Below are 22319 nucleotides of genomic sequence, written 5' to 3'. Positions count from 1 at the left end.
AGGTCGTTGATTATAATATATCTATATATATATATATATATAAAACAAAGAAGTATGTGTGTTTGTGTGTCCGCACGAGAATCTCGGAACCTACTTTACCGATCTGTAGTGATGATGGATAGTGTTATATGTAGTGATGATGATGCATGGTGTTATATGTAGAGATGATGGGTGGTGTTATATGTAGTGATGATGGATGGTGTTATATGTAGTGATGATGGATGGTGTTATATAAAGTGATGATGGATGATGTTATATGTAGTGATGATGGATGGTGTTATATGTAGTGATGATGGATGACGTTATATGTAATGATGATGGATGTTGTTATATGTAGAGATGATGGGTGGTGTTATATGTCGTGATGATGGTTGGTGTTATATGTAGTGATGATGGATGGTGTTATATAAAGTGATGATGGATGATGTTATATGTAGTGATGATGGATGGTGTAATATGTAGTGATGATGGGTGGTGTTATATGTAGTGATGGTGGATGGTGTTATGTGTAGTCATGATGGGTGGTGTTATATGTAGTGATGATAGATGATGTTATATGTAGTGATGATGGGTGGTGTTATATGTAGTGATGATAGATGATGTTATATGTAGTGATGATGGGTGGTGTTATATATAGTGATGATTAGACAATAAAATAATAACAGTTTAATGCTAAAAAAAATTTACTTTGCTGTACCGTTGTAGTGAAAAACATGGTGGAACTTACAGTACATGCACCGTTAATGATCTATTGATGGAAGAAGAAGTTTTGGGGACTGAACAGTGAGACAAGACAATGTGGAGCCTCACTGAGGGTGGAGTCCTACCGTTGCCTAGCGGATGAGCCGCCCGGAGGGCGGCGATTCTGCTAGTATATATATATATATATATATATATATATATATATATATATATATATATATATGTATATATGTGTGTGTTTAAAAACTTCATTTAAACACCTTTGTATACATCAATACTTCCTGTATAATTATGTATATGTTAGTTACGCCCATTAAAACATCTTTACATTTCAAAACCGTCTCATTCTTCCTTCATCAAATGAATCACAAATGATTTAAAGTGTTTTTCTCACCAGGACACTCACACGACGATGGAATGTCATGGCTCTATCTTGCTCTCACGACGCCACTTCATGCTCACTCCTGCCGTACTTCTGGCTCTTTTCCACCTGAGTGTGGCAGGTGAGTGTCTCTCGTTGTCCTCTGACTGATACAGGTATGGTGTTGAAATTGCTTTGTTTTCGTGTGTGTGTGTGTGTGTGTGTGTGTATCAGGAAAAGGGAGAGCCAAGATGTGTGGCTTCAGCCTGGGCTCCTGCCTCACCATATAAATCAACTCACGCGCAGCCATCATCCACCTCATCATACTTCTCATCATCATCAAAACCCCTATACCCCCCAAAAGTCTTATGGCAACGGACGAGTGGCGACGGGGACAGGCAGAGATGATTGCCGGGAGTCTCTAGTCACAACTCTGCGCATGGGCGGCACAAATAAGATGGTCGTTTATGCACTGGGATCTAGGAAGCAGTGCAATCCGGTCCTGTCTGCGACTGAGCAGCCATTTCGAAAAGCCATTCGAAAAGGTAAACATAGCCTGCCTAAAAACCCAACCTGACTGGGCAACCGCTCCCAGTAAGGTCATCATTATGCGGTATAAAACACAATCAAAATCACAGATCCAAAAAAAAATAAACCATGCAACCTCTTATGGTCATTGCATGGAATGTCAGGACCCTGCAGGATACTGGCACAAATAAGCGCTCTTGTACCAAAAGAGCTGGCTACGTACGCGAAAAGGAAGAAATTCCCAAGCTCTTAAAGACACCTCCAGTGTCAATATTTATAAGAACAAGGGAGAACGGTCAGACTTTAGCAACTACCGTGGGATCTCGCTGCTCTCCGCAAATGGCAAGATTATTGCCCGAGTCTTCTTAAACAGACTCCTTCCTGAGGCGGAAAACTTCCTTCCAGAATCTCAATGTGGTTTTATTCCATCACGTGGTCCCACTGACCTGATCTTTGCTGCCCGACAGATACAAGAAAACTGCAGAGAACAGCCTCGTGACCTGTACATGGCTTTCATCGACCTAACCAAGTCCTTCGACTCGGTCAATAGGGAAGCCCTTTTTGGACCCTCAGCCGTTTTGGCTGCCCACCAAAATTCATCGCCATTGTGAGGCAACTCCATGATGATATGAACGGCAGTGTCCTGTATAACGGTACCCAGTCTGAATTCTTCCCCATCTAAACAGGGGTTTGGATGGGGAAATGTCTTTTTCCTTTTCTTGGCTGCCTTCCTTACTCGTGACAGTGCCAATTTAACCGGCGGGGCGGACATCGAGAACCGGGAGAAGGGGGTGGGGGTCTAGGCAAGAACAAAAGTGTAGGCAGCTTCCATTACTGAACTTTAGTATGACGACGACCTCACCCTTGTTGCTCACACTGAACACGACCTACAGAAGATCCTGAACACCTATGCAGATGCGTATGCACACTTCGTCCTTGAGGCGCATGTACTCAAGGCTCAGATTCTCTTTCACCCTGCCCCTGTTTCAGACACACCTCCACCATCCATCCAGCTTAACGGTACTACCCTCTTTAATGTTATCCACTTTCGGTATCTCGGCTCCCACCTGCCCTCCACTGCAGACATTGATGAAGAGATTCAGCATTCGGATCAGATGTGCATCTCAAGTCTTTGGCAGACTCCGAAACCGTGTCTTCAGCTCTAGGGAGATGAAACTATCTACAAAGCTGCACGTATACCGAGCAGTTTGTCCTCCCTACCATGCTATATGGCAGTGAGACATGGGTCACATACTGGAGGCACCTCAAGGCACATGAAAACTTTCACCAGCGTAGTCTACGTTCCATCCACCGAGTTTGATGGGAAGACAAGAGAACAAAAGCCAGTATTTTTGCTGATACCAAAGGTAGGACCATCGAGGCTACCATTATCTATGAACAACAACGCTGGACTGGCTATGTTACCCGCATGGACGACAGTAGACTGCCAAAGGAACTGCTTTACAGTCACCTAACGAATAGTAAGCGTAACGCCGGCGGGCAATTGAAAAGGTATAAGGACAGTCTTAAAACAAACCTAAAAATGTGCCAAATCGACCACCTCACCTGTGAATCGATTACTCCGCATCGTAACGCTTGGGTTAGTACCACACGAGAAGGTGTCAATACTTTCGAGTTAGCCCGACTGCAAACCGAGGCAGACAAGCGCCAACGCTGGAAAGACGCTACCACCGACCCTCCCGCACTACATGCATCCCTCCACGTGCAAACCAATGTGGACGACCCTGCGGGTCCCGTATCATCCTGTTTAGTCACCTCAAAACTCACCAACCTAGGTGACAAACTTAATAATTCATATCATTGTATCATAGCTGGATATTCGTCATACTCGATTCCGTGTGACAGCAAAGTAGTAATAGTTGTGTGTGTGTGTGTGTGTAATAATAATAATAATAATAATAATAATAATAATAATAATCAAAGGCTTATTGAAAAAGTTCTGCAGCCCAAAGGCTGAAAATATACATTGGACAAAAATAACTTATTTCATACAAAGACATGGGGAAGGTGGGTCGTTTAGCAAAACCTTCCATTACTGAAAGAAGATGGAACATGAATTGAACATACAAATTATTATAGTTTACAGTTGATGGCCTGGGCCTGAGCTGGTCATTGAGACACCAGGTGGTGTGGTGTTCACGTGGTGTAGTAACTCGTCCTCGGGTGTTGATATGAAGGACCTTACGTGTGTGTGTGTGTGTGTATGTATGTGTGTGTGTGTGTGTGTGTGTGTGTGTCTATTTTTTGTCTGCAAACATTGCATTCCATATATATATCGTGTCCATGAACAAACAGTAATAGTAGTAGTAGTAGTAGTAGTAGAACACCCATGGAGTCAAGCATCACTGCAACTACATGATGCACACTATCCCTGATATCGGACCCCTCCTCCACCCTCTGGAAGAAGCTATCAGCATCATTTTCATTCCCAAATTAGTGAGACACCCTCACTTAACCCCTGCAGAAAGAGCACTCCTTGTACTACCACCGAGACTGGGAGGAATGGGATTGACCAATCCAGAGGAGATTGCTGCCACCGAACATCAAAACTCAGTTAAGCTCACGGCAGCCCACACAGACCATATAATAGCTCAGAACGCAACAGGGGAGGTGGATACCAGTGAAGTAAACAAGATTAGAAGGTCCATTACGACAGAACGACAGCACATCCAAAGTGATAAGTTCCAGCAACTGATGCTGCAAGTAAAGAGAATTTGAAAAAAAAGTAGCTATAGCGCAGGAGGTGGGCACCTCGAACTGGTTAATTACGTTACCGATAAGGGGAAATGGTTTCAGTCTCAATAAACAAGAATTTACAGATGCCAATGCTCTAAGGTACAGTAGGCCAGTAGAAGGTTTGCCCTCCAAATGCGTGTGTGGCTCTTCCTATGACGTCGATCACGCCATGGTGTGCAAGAAAGGGGGCTTCATATGCATGGGGCATGACGAAGTAAGGGATCTTACAGCAAATATTTTGAAGGAAATCTGCCATCATGTCAGGGTAGAACCGACCCTCCTTCCATTAGAAGGTGAGAATTTCCAACATAGGACTTCAAACACATCCAACGAAGCCTGTGTTGACGTCAGTGCTCAAGGATTCTGGACGCCGGGACAGTGAGCCTTCTTTGACATCAGGATTTTTGATCCCATGGCCACATGTCACCGTAACTTAGCTCTCGATGCTGCACACAGGAGGAACGAAAACGACAAGACAAGAGCATACGGGGAGAGAATTGAGAACGTTGATCAAGGCAGCATTGTAAAGGCCTGGGACTTAGGGATATGAATCCCTTACCAGCCTAACCAGGATCTTATAAAAGGAAAGTCAAGAACCATGGTTTTCTTAGGGATAACAAACAACCGTTCGAGATTGACATCTCTTTACTATAAAAAAAATACAAAACTCTGACACCACTCAAACAAACATCAAATAACAATTACAGGAGTCAAACAATTATGAGAATCAAACAATTAATGGACTCAACAATTAATGGAATCAAATAATTAACGGGAGTCAACAATTAAAGGAATCAAATAATTAACGGAAGTCAACAATTAATGGAATCAAACAAATAAGAGAATCAAACAATTACAGGAGTCAAATGAACAGATATTTCCTACGGCAGCGGCCCTGGGGAAGGTTCTGGAAAGCAGTAATCCACTCTCAGGGGGAAGGTCAATGCAGCTCCTCACTCGAGCGACGGCGGCCGATGTCTTGCTACACAGGAGAAACACCAGGGCACAGAAGGTGGAGAGGAACTGGCGATGACGTGGCAGCCGCGGTAGTGATTGGGGTAGGTATCCGGAGATTGACAGACGATTTGTGAAGGTCTGGGGAAACATCCCACGAGTCCAGAGCCTCAGATGAGAACACAACTAGAATTTGGACGAGCAGCGGGGAGGTGTAGCTGTGGTGCTCACTGGGTAGTGCCTGCCCTCTGTGAGAGGCAGCAGTGACGTTCTCACCTCCGTCTAATTGGGGGACGCGAACAAGCAAGCGGGTGGCAAACAATTATCCTGCTCGTTACCGCCCTTACAAGCATCACTCCTCTATTGTTCACAACCTCCTGTGGGATCTAACCAAGTGCAAGATGCTTCTGCGCCAGACTCGCGGTGGTGGTATCCGAACAGATGCAGCAGCCCAGAAGTTATGTTACTGCCTGGATGAGATGCTCGACTGTCCTTCTCTCTCCTTAGGTCGGCTTTGCTCTGCCTCAGGGAAACGAGAGCATCCGCCCCAAAGCCGACAACAGATGCAGATATTGACTATGAGGCTACAGTCACTGAGTGCCACATAGATCTGCAGCTCAACTAAATCAACTCAGAGAGACAGACAGCTTTAATCAGAATTTTAGGTAAGGATGGTTTGATAAACTTATTTTGTGTAAAATGGGGTGCTGATTTAAAGAAAGAAAAAAGCAGTCTTATTGACCCCACGTAATACAAAACTGCCATTTTAGCCACTTTTCGGCCAAATTGTACCATATTTGGCGAAATTATCTTTGTCCACATTTGGATGTTTTCATGATCTGCATCTATGTTTAAAGGGTAGTGAATCACATAATATAGGTGGTCCAGCTTCAAAGTTAAGGGATTCACATACAACATGGTATTTTGATCTCTTCTGATATTGTTTTCTGGCTTGATCTACATCCCCAGCTGTTATCCATGTCTGTTCAGTAATTGGAGTAACTGCATCACCATCATGTTCTGTATCACTGCTCGCCTACAGCACATATTGAAAAAACATCTCTATACCATCATCCATCGGCAACGAAAACACACACATATTAGTACTCGAAAATGAGAGTTTACCCAATGTGGCCACATTAGCCAGATTTAACACACACATAGTAAATATCTCATACCATTTGATGTAGTGTATCGTATAAAATGACGGTGATACGTGCAATCTGTTCTTACCATGGAAATGCACATTTGGCCAATGTTGGTCGAGAACTTACCAGAATTGGTCAATATTGATCACTTTTTCAATAAATATTGTATAAACAACCAATATTATGTGACTCAATCCATTTAAACATAGATGTACATCATAAAAACATCCAAATGCGAACAAAGAGAATTTCGCCAAATTGTACATTTTGGCCGAAAAGTGGCCAAAATGGCAGTTTTGTATTACGTGGGGTCATTAAGACTGCTTTTTTTGGGGGGGGGGGGGATCAGCACCCTTTTTTACATAGAATAAGCTTGTCAAGACATCCTTACCTATAATTTTGATTGAAGATGTCTGTCTGTCTGAGTATACTGTTTGTATACCTGCTCGGCCTACGCACTGTACTACTGTACTGTTTACATGTGTTTTCTAGTTTATTTACATGATGAGCTGTATACCTACATTGTCTATATATATATATATATATATAGGCATAACTATGTACCTGCAGTGTCTATATACAAGCCAAACCAATTGTAGATTTGTGTGGTGATTTTACTGAATAAACATCTGTCTATCTATCAATCTATCAATTTTGAGCTGTTTTGGATGACTGATAAGGGTGAGCCAGGAGTCCTGACTCACCCATATCAGTCAGCCAGGAGAGGAAGGATAATGAGGACAGTAGAGTAGTGACGACAGTGGTAGAGGAACGGCCCAGCTGGTGGAGAAATTTGGAGCTGACACCACTATAGAAGAAGAAAAAGAAGGTGAAGTGGCAAAACAATATTGAGCACAAGAGAGCATTCTTATTTTTCGTTTCTTCCTTCTTGTTTTACAGAAAATAACTCGAAATTACTTGATTGAGAAATATAAGTAATCTCCCCTGACACCTGTTATCACCAGCATTCAAGAAGAAGCAAAGAGAGACGCGAGTAATTCCTTGCACCACTTTTGAGTTTGATTGAGTTTGTGTAAGCGATAATTTCAAGCCATCAGATACTTACCTCCACTCTCCCTCTTAAGGTTTCAGCCCGTCTTGTGGAGGCGTAATTCAGGTTATTGGTTTCACGAGAAAGGTGTTTGATAAGAACCGAAACTAGAATGATGACTTATGCACCAACAACGGCCACGCCTTGATTGAGAGAGCTAGACGTATTTTATTTTTTAGTTCTGATCTCATATGCTATTTTTCCTTGACAGTGTACTGCATATTAATATTTCAACAGTTAAGTTTTGACATATAATGAATTCGTTGATACTCATGTCAGTCCTTCAACACATGAGTATAGAGATATAAAAGGTCAAGAAAACCTATAATCAATAAATGGATAATTATACAGAACGAGGAACAGGCATAATGCATCCGGAAAATATATATAAAATCAGTAAAAAGAAGAAAACCAGGTGATGGCACTGATAAGAGGCCTTTTTGAGCTCGTCAGACTAAATCCAGATTAAAAGATAAAGAAGAAAACAGAAAAACGAGCCGCGTATTGAGGAAAGTATCTCGTAATCCCTAAGATAAAGATGAATCTAACTAGCTCCTGTAGACTAAACTACCGTAGGGATATCTTCCATAATGGCATCAAAAGCACGCTGAAACTCTGCCAACTTTTTTTTGTGAGAAATAATGACGTATATTTGACTCATACGTGTATAGTCAATGGTACTTACTTTCTTTGGGTCCCCTGAATCTCTCTGCCTACAGTAAGTATACCTTGTAGATAGTGATAGAAGGTGGAGATTTAGAGAAGGGGGAGAGTTGTCCAATGCCTGGTGAGGTTAGTTCTCTCTCTCTCTCTCTTATATGCTGTGAAATCCACTGGTATGTGGATTCATATGAAAAGTACGAGTATATAAATGGATTTTTAATTTCCGGAGAGATAGAAAGGTAGAAACACACTTTGACAAATAGATAAACAGACATGTGGATTGATAAATAAATAGACGAACAGACAGAGAGCTAGACAAACAAATAGATAGACAGACAGATATATAGACATACTGTACAAGTACAGACACACCTCTGAATGTAACGGCTGGCTGTTGCTCCATCCAAGATGGCGTGCCTGTTGAGGGAGTTTGTACTGTATTTGAAGACGTACACACGCGCAAACACACTGAGTCAGTCAGAGTTGTTGACCACATGTTTTTCAGATTTCAGATTGTCCCCGGGAAGGGGCACCCCTTTGCATCCGGTGCAAGGCTAAGAGCTAAGGCGATTACAGCGCCCAACAGGGAAGCATACGGAGTTCATGCTTGCCTTCTTGACTCATGCATTTAAGGGCGTAAGTGCCTGAAGGCCCAGTTGTGAGGGCGATCGAGGTCAGTTGGGTCGGGCTGTTCACTCTGCTGCTGTTTACGTCACCACTGGTTGTTTGTCGCCTCACTTGGGAGAGGCTGCTTAAAAGTCTAAGCAAGTGTGGTTTGATTGCTTGACGATGACTTCTCACTGGGGAAGCTTGATTGCTTGAGGCTTTAAGCAAATGTTGCTTGGTTGTTTGATTCTTGAAGATTCTTGGTTGATTTTCGAAATTTTGAAATGCTGATTGCTCGCTGTGAAGGCTTGATTTGTTCTGAATCTTCTGAATTCTAGATTATTAAGCTTAAATAAGGAATTACAAGCTTGATTCTTCAAGTATGAGTTGATTGGCGACATTAAAGAATTGCTTTGTCTTGATTCTGAAATCATGTGATTCGTAATACTTTAGATTTATGATGGATCTGTTTATCTTAAGTGATATGGCATTACACTCATGTATGTATGTATGTATGTATGTGATGGTGCTTACGGTAGCACCAGCGTCTTACACCTAATATTTTCATCTAACACACACGGCAAAACCTCAAACATAACAAACCCTACCGACGTCACACTCCGCCATCTTCGATACCTTCTTAGGCTAAACCCAAATATACCTTCTCTTGGCAGGCGGAGGCAGCGGAGGCAGTGGAGAAGGCGGCATTGTGTGCGAGCCCGGGTGGTTCCCCTGCGACACAGAGGTCAAGTGTGTGGAGAGGAGGTTCATCTGTGACCGCTATTATGACTGTCCAGACCGAAGCGACGAGTGGAACTGTAGTAAGTGATTTATTTTTTGTTTTTATAACTGGTGATAGCGATGGAAGAGTTGTTATTTGTGGACAAAGATAAAGGTAAGAATAATGGAGTAGTGAAGAATAACTGAATAAGGAACATAACATAAGAACATAAGAATGGAGGAAACTGCAGCGGGCCTATTGGCCCATACTGGGCAGTCCCGTTTACACCCAACCCCTATTGCTCATATAAGCATCCAACCTATGTTTGAAGCTATTCAGCGTATTCGAGTTAATGATGATATTTGGTAACTTGTTCCATTCATCCACTACTCTGTTTCCAAACCAGTGTTTACCTATTTCCTTCCTAAATCTAAATTTGTCTAATTTAAAACCATTGTTACGAGTTCGCTCCTGGTTGGATAGTTTGAGTACCTTTGTAATGTCCCCTTTGTTTAGCCCTGCCTTCCACTTATACACCTCGCTCTACGTCTCTCGAGGGAGTGCAAATTAAGATGCTTTAACCTGTCTCTATACTTAAGGTTCCTAATGACCGGGGTTAGTCTTGTCATTCTCCTCTGAATTCTTTCCAAGGTTTCTATATCCATTCTGTAATACGGTGACCAGAACTGAACTGTGTAATCCAGGTGTGGTCTCACAAGAGCAAGATACAGTTTTAGGATGACCTCGCTAGTCTTGTAACTAACAATCCTTTGTATGAACCCAAGTACTTTATTAGTCTTGTTATGAGTAAAAACACATTGTTTACTTGGCTTAAGGTTCCTACTTATCATTACTCCTAAATCTCTCTCACAGTCGGATTTCTCTATGGCATCGTTGTTCATCTGGTATCTGGTTTCCCTGTTTACATCTCCTATACTGAGTACTTTACATTTGTCCACCTTGAATTTCATCTGCCATTTTTCAGACCATTCGAAAAATTTGTTTAGATCTTCCTGTAGTTTTGCTGAGTCCTCGTCAGATTTAATAACACGTCCTATTTTAGTGTCATCAGCAAATTTACTTATGTTGCTGTCTATGCCGATATCTATGTCGTTTATGTATATAATAAATAATAATGGTCCAAGTACTGAGCCTTGGGGAACTCCATTTGTGACGTTGCTCCAATGGGACTTAGTGCAGTTAATGCTCACTCCCTGTTTCCTGTCCTGTAACCACGCCCTAATCCATTTAAGGATGTTACCTTTGATGCCATGAGCTTCTACCTTTCTAATTAGTTTTTCGTGGGGGACTCTGTCGAAGGCTTTGCTAAAGTCGAGATATACCACATCATAATTGTGCCCCTCGTCCACCTATTCGAAAACTGATGAAAAGAATGTTAATAGATTAGTTAGACAAGAACGTCCGCTTGTGAAGCCATGCTGGGAATCATTGATCAATCGGTGCTTCTCCAGGTGATTTCGAATAGAGTTTAAAATGATTGCTTCCAGTAATTTGCCTACTATTGATGTTAGACTGATTGGGCGGTAGTTAGAGGATAGTGATCTATCCCCCTTCTTGAAAATCGGTATTACATTTGCTATCCTCCAGGATTCTGGTACTACACCTGTTTTTAAGGACATGTTAAACAACTTTGCTAGGGGCATACTAAGCTCTTCCTTACATTCCTTTAATACTCTGGCAAATATCTCATCGGGACCAGGTGACTTATTAGGCTTTAGTTTGTCTATTTGCTTACTAACATCGTTACTAGTCACTACTATCTCGCTTAATTTGATTCTTCACTATCTCTGAATAGAGTCGGTGCCTCGTGTTTTAGTTTGATACATTTGGTAGAATCCTTTGGTGGTTTATCTTCGCCTCCCTTGCTATCCTTACCTCATTATTCCTCTTTGCTTTCCTTATCTCGGTTTTAACCCTACTCGCCAATACCCTATAATAGTCCCGGAGGTGAATTTCGCCACGATTTATCCTTCTACCTATAGCCTTCCTTTGGCCGATGATGTTCTTTAAATAAATATTTATCTATTTACGGTCATTGTTGTCTGATCTGAGTTTTTTGTATGGTATGTTCTGCCTTTGTGCATTAAGTAACTCACTATTTAAATTGTCGTGGAACTCGGCAATCTCAGATCTCGTTATCAGGTCGGTGTCATCTGTCAAGTTCACGGCCAAGCGCGACACCCCCTCTCTCAGCTGCCTCTTTAAACTGTCAAAGTTCGCCCTTCTGAAATCTGGTACTTTAGTGGAATTTTCCTTACGTCTGCCCTGAAACTCTAACTGGAATCTAATTTCTTTGTCACCGCTGTTTGCAAGTTCGTTCCCTACCTAGACACTGCTAATGAGGTTTTCTCTGTTTGACAGAACTAAATCGAGTATATTATTACCCCGTGAGGGTTCAGTTATATGTTGACTTAGAAAACAGTCCTGGATCGTCTCGAGAAAATCCTCTGATTCTGAGTTACCTGTAAGGTCAGTCCAATCTATTTGGCCAAGGTTAAAGTCGCCTACGATACAGACTTTGTTGTGTATGGAAGCCCTGCGCATTTCCTCCCAGATAAGTCGCTCATTGACTCTATCAAGATTGGGAGGTCTATATATTACTCCTGTGATTAATTTTTCCCTACCGTCGATTAATTCTATCCAAATTGTTTCTGTATTCCGCTCAGTTTTTATTTCCTTATTTATTTCACACTTCAGATTATCCCGAACATAGATTGCTTCCTCGCATCCTTTCGGTTTTAACTAGGGTAGAATTCTGCACCGTTTTCGAGACCTTCTCGTTGTGTTACATTTAAGGAGGAAGACCAGGCAAGGAAAGAATAAGTGAGTTTAGGAAGCATGAATGTTGAGTAAGCACTGAAGAGCTCAACAATTGATCATGACTATAATATATTCACTATTATACTACATAAAGCACAAGAACAAAATATACCACACAGAAAAATTAGGTCAAATAAGAATGAGCCAAGGTGGATGACCAGAAAACTTAAACATGACATAGGAATAAAGAAAGGAATATATAAGAAATTAAAGGGAGGGGAGGAGCAGCTCAGAAACAGGTATAATGAACTATCTAGGAATGTTAAGAAAAATGTAAGGAAAGCAAAGAGAGACTATGAAATCAAAATAGCAAGAGAATCCAAGGCGAATCCCAAGGGATTTTTCCAGGTATATAGGACAAAGGTCAAGGACAAAGTTGGGCCTTTAAAGTCAGGGAGGGGAGAATTGATAAATGGCAGTGAAGAAATAAGCAAAACATTGAACAGCTACTTCTTATCAGTTTTCACAGAAGAAATTTGCTATGAAATTCCGAAGGTGGAACTGATATTTAAGGGAAAGGAAGAAGGGAAATTAAAGAATATCACTATCAGAAAAGAGGATGTTCTTAAGAAGATAAATAAACTAAAGAATACAAAATCCCCAGTGCCGGATTAAATTTTTCCTCGAGACTTAAAAGAGTGTAGGGAACAGATTAGCGGACCCCTAGTAAACTTATTTACAAAATCATTAGACACTGGAGTTATGCCAGAGTTGAGGAAACAGGCAAATGTAGTACCCATATTCAAAAAGGGAGACAGAGCATCAGCGTCAAATTACCGGCCGATCAGTTTGACGTCAGTAGTGGGGAAATTTCTTGAATCAATTATAGCAGATAGCATCCGATCGCATCTAGAGAAAAGCAAATTAATCTACGACTCTCAACATGGGTTTACAAAGGGAAAATCTTGTCTAACAAATCTGTTTTTTAGGAAAGTCTTCGAGGTAGTAGATAATGACGAAAATTACGATGTTATTTACTTAGACTTTAGCAAAGCATTTGACAGAGTACCGCATCAGAGGCTTCTGAGAAAAATTAAGGCTCATGGTATCGAGGGGAAAGTTTTAAATTGGATAAAATCATGGCTCACCGATAGAACACAGAGGGTCAGCGTAGATGGTGTTAAATCTGAGTGGGACCGTGTAACCAGTGGGGTTCCCCAGGGGTCAGTACTAGGCCCACTCTTGTTCATAATCTACATAAACGATTTAGATACTGGGATCAGCAGTGACATAAGCAAGTTTGCGGATGACACCAAAATAGGGCGGCAAATTAATTCAGGGCAGGATGCAAATGCATTACAGGAGGATCTCAATAAACTGCAGGGGTGGTCTGAAAATTGGCAAATGAAATTCAACACCAGCAAGTGCAGCGTACTTAATATTGGAAGAACAAATGCTTATAATGTATACAGCCTAACAACATCAACCTAGAGAAGTCGACTTGTGAAAGAGACCTAGGGGTACTTGTAAGCCCGGACCTACGGCCTAGAAAACAGTGCGTTAATGTTCGAAATAAGGCAAACAGAGTATTGGGTTTTATATCTAGAAGTGTAAGTAACAAGAGTGCAGAGGTCTTATTGCAACTATATCTTGCGCTAGTTAGGCCGCATCTCGATTATGCTGTTCAGTTCTGGTGCCCCTATTATAGAATGGATATAAATTCACTAGAGTCGGTGCAGCGAAGAATGACAAAAATGATTCCGGGACTTAGAAACCTTCCATATCAGGATAGGTTAAAGAAACTTAACTTGCATTCCCTAGAAAGACGAAGAGTGCGGGGAGATATGATAGAAGTATTTAAATGGGTGAAAGGAATCAATAAAGGGGATATAGATAAAGTTCTTATAATATCCGAGCAGGATAGGACTCGGAGCAACGGATTCAAGTTGGATAAGTTTAGGTTTAGGAGGGAGATAGGAAGAAACTGGTTCACAAATAGGGTGGTGGACGAGTGGAACAAGCTTAGCAACTTTGTAGTAAGTGCGGGAACTCTGGAAAGTTTCAAAAGGAGGCTAGATCGATTCATGGATGATAGAGAGTGCCAGTAACTCTCGACAGGAGCTGCCATGCACAGGCCAATCGGCCTATTGCAGACTCCTTATTTTCTTATGTTCTTATGTAACTCCGAGGGACTTGAGACGACGGAGGAAGTAGAAACGAAACTGGAACATTTGACAACTGCACTGACGTGCGCTTTCTAACTCAGTTTTTTATCTATAGTGACGCCGAGGAGCTCGGTGGAGTCCACAACCTGGAGTGTGTTGAGGCCTAAAGTAATGGAGAGAGATAGGACATGATCGGAAGGGAGGTTGATATGCATAAACATGGCCTTAGTATGGTTGATGTTGACATTGTTGTTGGTGGCCTAATTTTTAAAACTGTTCAATATTTTTTGTTCTTACTGATCCCAATGGTGGAGTCGCCGACATATTTTCAGCGAGCGGGATTTTCTCTTATGGCATAATTGATAAGCATGAGGAAGCAGAGCGACATCTTGGTGCCCTGAGGGACGCCACAGGTGAGTGACCGAAAAGTGGAGACCGCCCCTTGGAAGCGCGTGGCTTGGCGTCGGTCACTAAAGAAGTTTGTAAACTATGATATAAAACTTCGAAATCCGAGGTAGATGGCTTGGTTGATAAGTAAATTGTGGTTGGCTAGGGCGAATGCCTTGGTGATGTCAATGAAGGCAACAGCCACAGTCATATTATGTTTTTCCCAATTGCGGTATATGTAGTCAAGAAAGCTGACAAGACAGTGGGTGGTGGAGGAAGTTTCCATATTGCCAAATTACTGAGGATCTATGGCGCCTGCAATATCAGCATAGGCCCAGTCAAAAGAAGAAACTTTCGCAGATTATGCTGGGTATTGGGGTATTGGGTAATGTGTATGTGTGTGTATCTCGCGGTCTGTATATCTACATTATTATATGCCTCAGAAACCTGGACGCCCTACAAACACCATATCCAAATGCTGGAAAACTTCCACACCTGATGCCTTAAGCGTATCTTTGGAATATCCTGGGAAGATAGAGTGACTCGTGAAGAACTATATCGCCGCTCAAACACGACCATGTTATCAGGATGCCAGACCACCATCTCCCAAGACAAATATTATATGGCAAGCTCTCACGTGGAAACCGCTCGGCGGGAGGACAGCAGAAAAATAGATATAAGGACCACTCTAAAACTCTACTCAAGTGCTGTAATATCCAACCAAATTCACTTGAGCAACTAGCCTCAGACCGTTCCTTATGGACCTCAACATGCCATAGAGGAGCAGAAACACTTGAGACCTCACTGAACAAAAGAGAGCTACTAAACGAGCCCAACGACATCAGAGGGCCCAAGGCATAATTCCTCTCAATAAACAACATCCCTGCCACCTATGCAACAAGATCTGCGCCTCCAGGATTGGACTCCATACTCATCTACGGTGGCATCAGAGGAATAACACATAACTCATCAATCATCTCATCTGGAGCAACGTCGTCATCGACTTCGATGGACTGCCATAAACATGTACTGTATACAGTATATATATATATATATATATATATATATATATATATATATATATATATATATATATATATATATATATATATATATATATATATATATATATATATATATATATATATATATATGTGTGTGTGTGTGTGCTCCTGCTGAAAATAGGCGTGCGTTGTCAGAGCAGTAATTACCTGTAGCCGGATCATTATTGTCAACAACAACAAAATACGTGAGTATATATTGCTCCCGTGTTACCTGAATAAATATAAATATGACCACAACACCACAGCCTGACCAAAACATGTGTCCCGATAGCTATTTACTGCCACTCTTAAAACAGACACCGCCAGCCACAAAAAAACACCTAAATTATCCAACACATAAATTTTTACTTGACTTCCTGGAACATTTGTACATCTATTTATGTGTCACCACAAAAAGTATGAACCATTGAAAGGGAATTAATGGCACATCCGCCTCGCGAATTTGCATAATAATGCAATTAGAGATTTTTCACTCTCATTCGTTGTTGTACGAGAGAATACCTTAGAGCATGTGTGGTAACTTTGACAATTTTCATACCATTATACCGCATGTACAAAATACTGTGCATATGATTATATGATAACTCAAGGGGGAATAGTAGTCTTCTAAGTGACGTCATGAAACAGTTGAATACATTAAACTGGTGTTTAATATGGAGAATCTTTCCTGCAGAACAATGGTTTGGTTGATCAAGATATCACCATCAATATGCGACCCCAACACCTTTGTTCCTTATATATGATATCGAGAACCTTACTTGTATAGTTAAGATATCATATATCATGGTATCAGCATCAATCTTCATCAAGGTGTCAACGTTATCACCTGTGTTTCTAATATGACATTTGGGAGCAAGAACCTGACCTCAACCATAAGGACGACACAGCTCAAGTTATCCTCCATGAAACTTCCACAACACGGCAGCACAGACTATAGTACATAAGCCGAACACTAATAGGAATTGTTCTCTAACAATCCCCAATTATATTAATGTATTTCATGGTCACTGACTTCCTGTTGTGATGTCACTACCTTCCCGGAATTCCGCAGTGAGCAAAGGACATCAGAGGATGACTGTAGGAACTCATTGTATAGTTAGGATTTTTTTTTTTGCGACGAGAATAATCAAGAGTGATATAAGCAATAAATGGATCACCTGGAAATTAGCATTCCCCTCCCCCTAATGATTACATAACCTAGCAGTATCTAGGGGGTTAGGTTAGATTAGGTTAGATTAGGTTAGGTTAGGTTAGGTTAGGTTAGGTTAGGTTAGGTTAGTGTTAAGGTAGTTAATCCTGAGGTGAGATAGGCTCGGGTGGCTAATCTTAAGGTGAAATAAGCTGGGTGGCTAATATTCAATCTTTAGCATCTGTAAGCTTCCTTTGGTCTATCTAAACGAGCTAACTTTATAATAGTTTTATTTTAACTTATTGGTGATTGACGGACATATTTTGTCTCTCGTCCACCTCCAATTTTTTCCATGGTCAATTTTATCCAATTGAGGAACTTACTACTTGACTTAGAGCTGGGACTAAGAGAGAGAGAGAGAGAGAGAGAGAGAGAGAGAGAGAGAGTGTTTGTGATACAGAGAATTTAATTTTTCATAAATGTTGATGGACTAGTGTAATTACTAACCCAGTTACACTTTAGTTGTTGGTACTTAGTAATGCTTTATAATGTCATCATCAACAAGTGGGTGAGAAAGATAAATTATACAGAGGGAGAGAGAGAAAGAGAGAGAGAAGATACAGAAACAGAACAGAAACAGACAGAGAGATAGACAGCATTAGGTACCACATCTTAATAATTATGAAGTCAATAGCTTCTCTCAACAGGAAGCATCGTACCTGCCTTCAATACACTACACAGAATATTTTTCCACTAACAAACGTTTCACAATGACTTCTTCCAAATTAATATCTCCTAAAAAATTGTCAGTCGGATTTGATAATACGATATTTCAACCTCACTAATATTTCGGTGTAAAGGTAAAAGAAAAGTAAAACATTTATATATATATTTTTTTTTTAATTATAATATCGACCGCCAAAATATTTCATATTCGTAGTTTGTGTATAGATCTACAACACACACACACACACAAACACAAACACTACAATTACTTTGCTGTCACTCGGAATCGAGTATGAAAATCATCCAGCTATGATACAACGATATGAGTTATTAAGGATGTCACATAGGTTGGTGAGTTTTGAGGTGACTAAAGAGGCCGATACGGGACCGGCAGAGTTTTTCACAGATGTTGCATTTGTGGAGGGCTACGTCTAGTGCGGGAGTTACGGTTGCAGCGTCTTTCTTGCGTTGGCGCTTGTCTGCCTCGGTGTGCAGTCGGGCTAACTCGAAAGTATTGACACCTTCTCATGTGGTGCCACTCCAAACTTTACAATGTGGAGTAATCGTCTCCCAGGTGAGGGGGTCGATTTGGCACTTTTTCAGGTTTGTCTTTAGACTATCCTTTTACCTATTCAGTTGCCTGCCGGCGTTATGTTTACTATTCGTTAGGTGACTGTAATGTAGCTCCTTTGGCAGTCTACTGTCGTCCATGCGGGTAACATGGCCAGTCCAATATAATTGTTCATGGATAATGGTAGCCTCAATGCTCCTACAGTTGGTGTCAACAAGAATACTGGCATTTGTTCTCTTGTCTTCCCAGCGAACTCTGAGGATGGAACGTAGACTACGTTGGTGAAAGTTTTCAAGTGCCTTGAGGTGCCTCCTGTGTGTGACCCATGTCTAGCTGCCAAAAAAGAGGGTGCAGAGGACCACTGCTCGATATTGCCTAGATCCCAGTGCATAAGCAACCATCTTATCTGTGCCGCCCATGTGCAGAGTTGTGACTAGAGACTCCCAGCACTCATCTCTGCCTGTCCCAGTCGCCACTATCCGTCGCCGTAGGACTTTTGTGGGTATAGGGGTTTTTATGATGAGAAGAGGTATGATGAGCTGGATGATGGCTGTGTGTTGATTTATGTGGTGAGGCAGGCGTGCAGGCTGCAGCGACACATCTTAGCTCTCCCATTTCCTGATCCAGTGGTGCAAGTGTTGCAACGACTGAGGAGAGGGAGTTGCAATGAACTGCCGATAGTCCATTTTTTTGGGTTTGCCTTAGTAGCAATCATGCATTGCCTTCATCTGTCAGTGTAGTCGTTAGGTTCCCATGGTGGTCACCTCTTCCGCCTATATCGCCGTTAGGGTCTTGTTGGAGCTCTGTAAGCATATGTGCCTGATGCTAGGCTCCACTGCAGATTTTTCATTAGGGGTTTACTCCCGTAGCTTTAAACCTCCCGGGTTAATCTGCAAGGCAGCGGGTCAATGGCTGGTCGGCGCTAGAACGTATCCACATGACAGTGGGCCTATGCGCCGTCTCTCTGGGGCCCACTGCTACTCCGAGATCCCCTGGGGATCTAGCCTGGGCCAATGAGGCACCCAGTTACCATGTGTTGCCACGAGGAGGCACAGCAGGAGTCTTGATGGTGAAGAGGCTGTGTACTGGCAGGAGAAAACTTATGTAAGTTGCTTCGCTGGTCGTCACGAGGGCTAGCCAGCGGCGGCAGCTGAAAGCGAGAGGGAGCGCACACACAAACACACACACACAATACTGCTACTACTACTTCTACTACCACTACAGCTACTACTTTGCTGTCACTCGGAATCGAGTATGACGATCATCTAGCTCTAAGGTAACTCGAGAGGCCGATACGGGATCAGCAAGGCAGTTCACCTATATTGTACGTGTGGAGGGTTATATCTAGTGCGGGAGGGGCAGTGGCAGTGTGTTTCCAGCACATCCGTTTTTCTGCCTCAGTATGCAATTGGGCTAACTCGAAAGTATTGACATCTTCTCTTTCGGTGCTCCTCCGAGCGATAGGGTGTGGAGTGATCATCTCCCATGTAAGTGGGTCGATTTGGCACTTTTTCAGGTTTGTCTTAAGACTATCCTTATATCTATTCCGTTGTCATCCAGGGTTACGTTTACCATTCATTAGGTGACTGTAAAGTAGCTGCTTTGGCAGTCAACTGGCGTCCATGCGGATAACATGACCAGTCCAGCGTAATTGTTCATGGATAATGGTAGCCTTTATGCTCCTACAGTTGGTGTCAGTGAGAATATTGGCATTTGTTTTCTTGTCTTCCCAGAGAACCCAAAAGATGGAACGTAGTCTACGTTGATGAAAGATTTAAATTTCCTTGAGGTGCCTACTGTATATGACCCATGTTTCGCTGCCATAAAGCAGTGAGGGTAAGTCCACTGCTAAATATATGTGCATCTTTGTAGATAATTTCAGCTCCCTACAGCTGAAGACACGGCTTGAGATGCACATTTGATCCTATGTTGAATCTCTTCATCAATGTCCTCGGTGGAGGGCAGGATGGAGCTAAGGTACTGAAAGTGGGTCGCATTAGAGAGAATAATTATATTAAGCTGGATGGATTGTGGAGGTGTAGTTGAACCAGGGACAAGCTGGAAGATAATCTGAGTCTTACGTGCATTCACCTGAAGGCAGATGTGTGTATATGCATCTGCATAGGTGTTTAGGATCACCTGTAGTTCGCCTTCAGTGTAAACGACCAGGGTGAGGTCATCTGCATACTGAAGTTCAGTGATGGAGTGGTCAACACCCTTGTTCCCTGCCTGGAATCGTCTCATGTTGAAAAGTCCCTTCATAGGGTACTGGATATCCATCCCGCCGGCTAAATTAGCACTGACACGCATAAGGAAGGCTGCCAAGAAAATTGAAGAGAATTGGTACCAGTACACATATTTGTTTTACCCATATTTGGATGAGGAAGAACTCAGACAGGGTGTCATTGTGTAGGACACTGCCGCTCATGCCATCCTGGAGTTGCTTCACAATGGCAATGAATTTTGGTGGGCAGCCAAAGCGACTGAGGGGTTCACTGTTGATCGAATCGAAGGCCTTTGTAAGGTCAATGAAAGCCATGTACTAGTCACGAAGCGGTTCTCTGCACTTTTTCTGTATCTAGTGGGCAGCAAAGAACATGTCAGTGGTGTCACATGATGGTTTAAAGCCACATTGAGATTCGGGGAGGAAGTTTTCCGCTGCAGGAAGAACATTTGAGAAGAACGAGTGATAATCTTGCCAGTTACGAACGGCAGCGAGATCCTGCGGTAGTTGCCACAACCTGGTCGGTCTCCCTTGTTCTTATAAATAGTGATGATCGAGGAGGCATCTTTAAGATTTGAGGGATTTCCTCCATTTCCCATATATTCTCCATAAGAGAGTGGATATGCATAATACACCTCGGCTGGGATTTCATCAGGCCCTGTGACTTTGGTATTTTTCATCTGCTTGATGGCAGTGGCTACCTCATCCAGGGATGAAGGACAGCTGAGGTGGATCAGCTCAGGGTGCTGAGGAACCTGCTGGGTAGTCAGGACATCCACATCGGTTTTATTATTGAGCAACGAATGGTAGTGCTCTTTCCACCACTGACAGATGCTTCTCGTGGAAAGTATCAGTTTGCTCCAAGCCTTAAGGTTGTTCTGCCAGTCAGTGAGAGCAGCAATTGTTTACTATTGACGAGTACTTCGATTTCTAGGTTTTTGTGATAACAGCTTTGACGGGATCCCATTTGGCAATGGGATTTGGGTTTTTTGTTGTTGGGTTGTTTAACAGCCCATCGTTGACCTGGTCTCTGAAAGCATGTGCAACCGTTGGATCCTCCAGCCTTTTGGTGTTAAAGCATCGTCTGGAGGCTTGTTGCCTGCGCCTTTTTTGGGCGACATGAAGGGAGAGTTTGGCTCCGACGAGTCAATAATCTGTGACAGCTGTCTGAGTCAAGCATGGCTTGGGTGAAGAGGACAGCTCGGCGATCTCTTTTTCTGACAATGATGTAGTCAATGAGATGCTAATATTTGGATTGTGGTTGTTGCCAAGAACCCTTGAACTTGTCGGCCTGTCTGAACAAGCTATTGGTTAGAGTGAGGTTGTGTACAGCATACTTGCTGAGGAGGAGTGAGCCATTGGGATTACACTTGCCTACTCCGTTTCTCCTATGATTTCCTGCCGTATGTCATCATCTCTTCCAACTCTGGCATTTAAGTCTCCGAGGAGTACAACATTATCTTCTCTGGGGATAGAGGTTAGCACTCTGTCAAGGTCGGCGTGGAAGGCCTCGTTGATGTCAACTTCTGCATCCAGTGTTGGGTCGTATGCACTGATGACGAAAGCATGATGAGAGTGATTCAGTGGGACTCAGAGCATCCTGAGGCATTCTTTTGTCCCAACAGGCATTTGAGTTAGCGTATGTAGGATGGATTGGCGTATGGCAAAGCAGCTCTTCTCAGCAGCAGGCCTACTCTTCCAAAAAAGGTATAGTCAGAGCCTCGTTCTGTGAGTCAACCCTCGTTTGGGAGCCGTGACTCACAAGGGCGGTTCTTTTTTCA

At 42.4% G+C, this 22319-nt stretch overlaps 1 protein-coding gene across 1 annotated transcript in view; it reads left to right on the top strand.

The window, feature by feature from the left end:
- The window catches only part of LOC121869680 (relaxin receptor 1-like), a 179606-nt gene that overhangs the window by 61460 nt on the left and 95827 nt on the right, over nucleotides 1–22319 (top strand). The window contains exons 2-3 of the mRNA XM_042371229.1: nucleotides 1100–1205; nucleotides 9445–9591. Of these exons, the coding sequence (XP_042227163.1) occupies nucleotides 1115–1205; nucleotides 9445–9591 (238 nt within the window). The 5' untranslated portion in view covers nucleotides 1100–1114. The remainder of the gene's footprint in view (nucleotides 1–1099; nucleotides 1206–9444; nucleotides 9592–22319) is intronic.

This window comes from Homarus americanus, unplaced genomic scaffold (genome assembly GCF_018991925.1).
Source record: "Homarus americanus isolate GMGI-L3 unplaced genomic scaffold, GMGI_Hamer_2.0 scaffold32583, whole genome shotgun sequence".
Taxonomy (NCBI): Eukaryota; Metazoa; Arthropoda; class Malacostraca; order Decapoda; family Nephropidae; genus Homarus; species Homarus americanus.
This window is presented reverse-complemented; position numbering and strand designations above follow the sequence as displayed.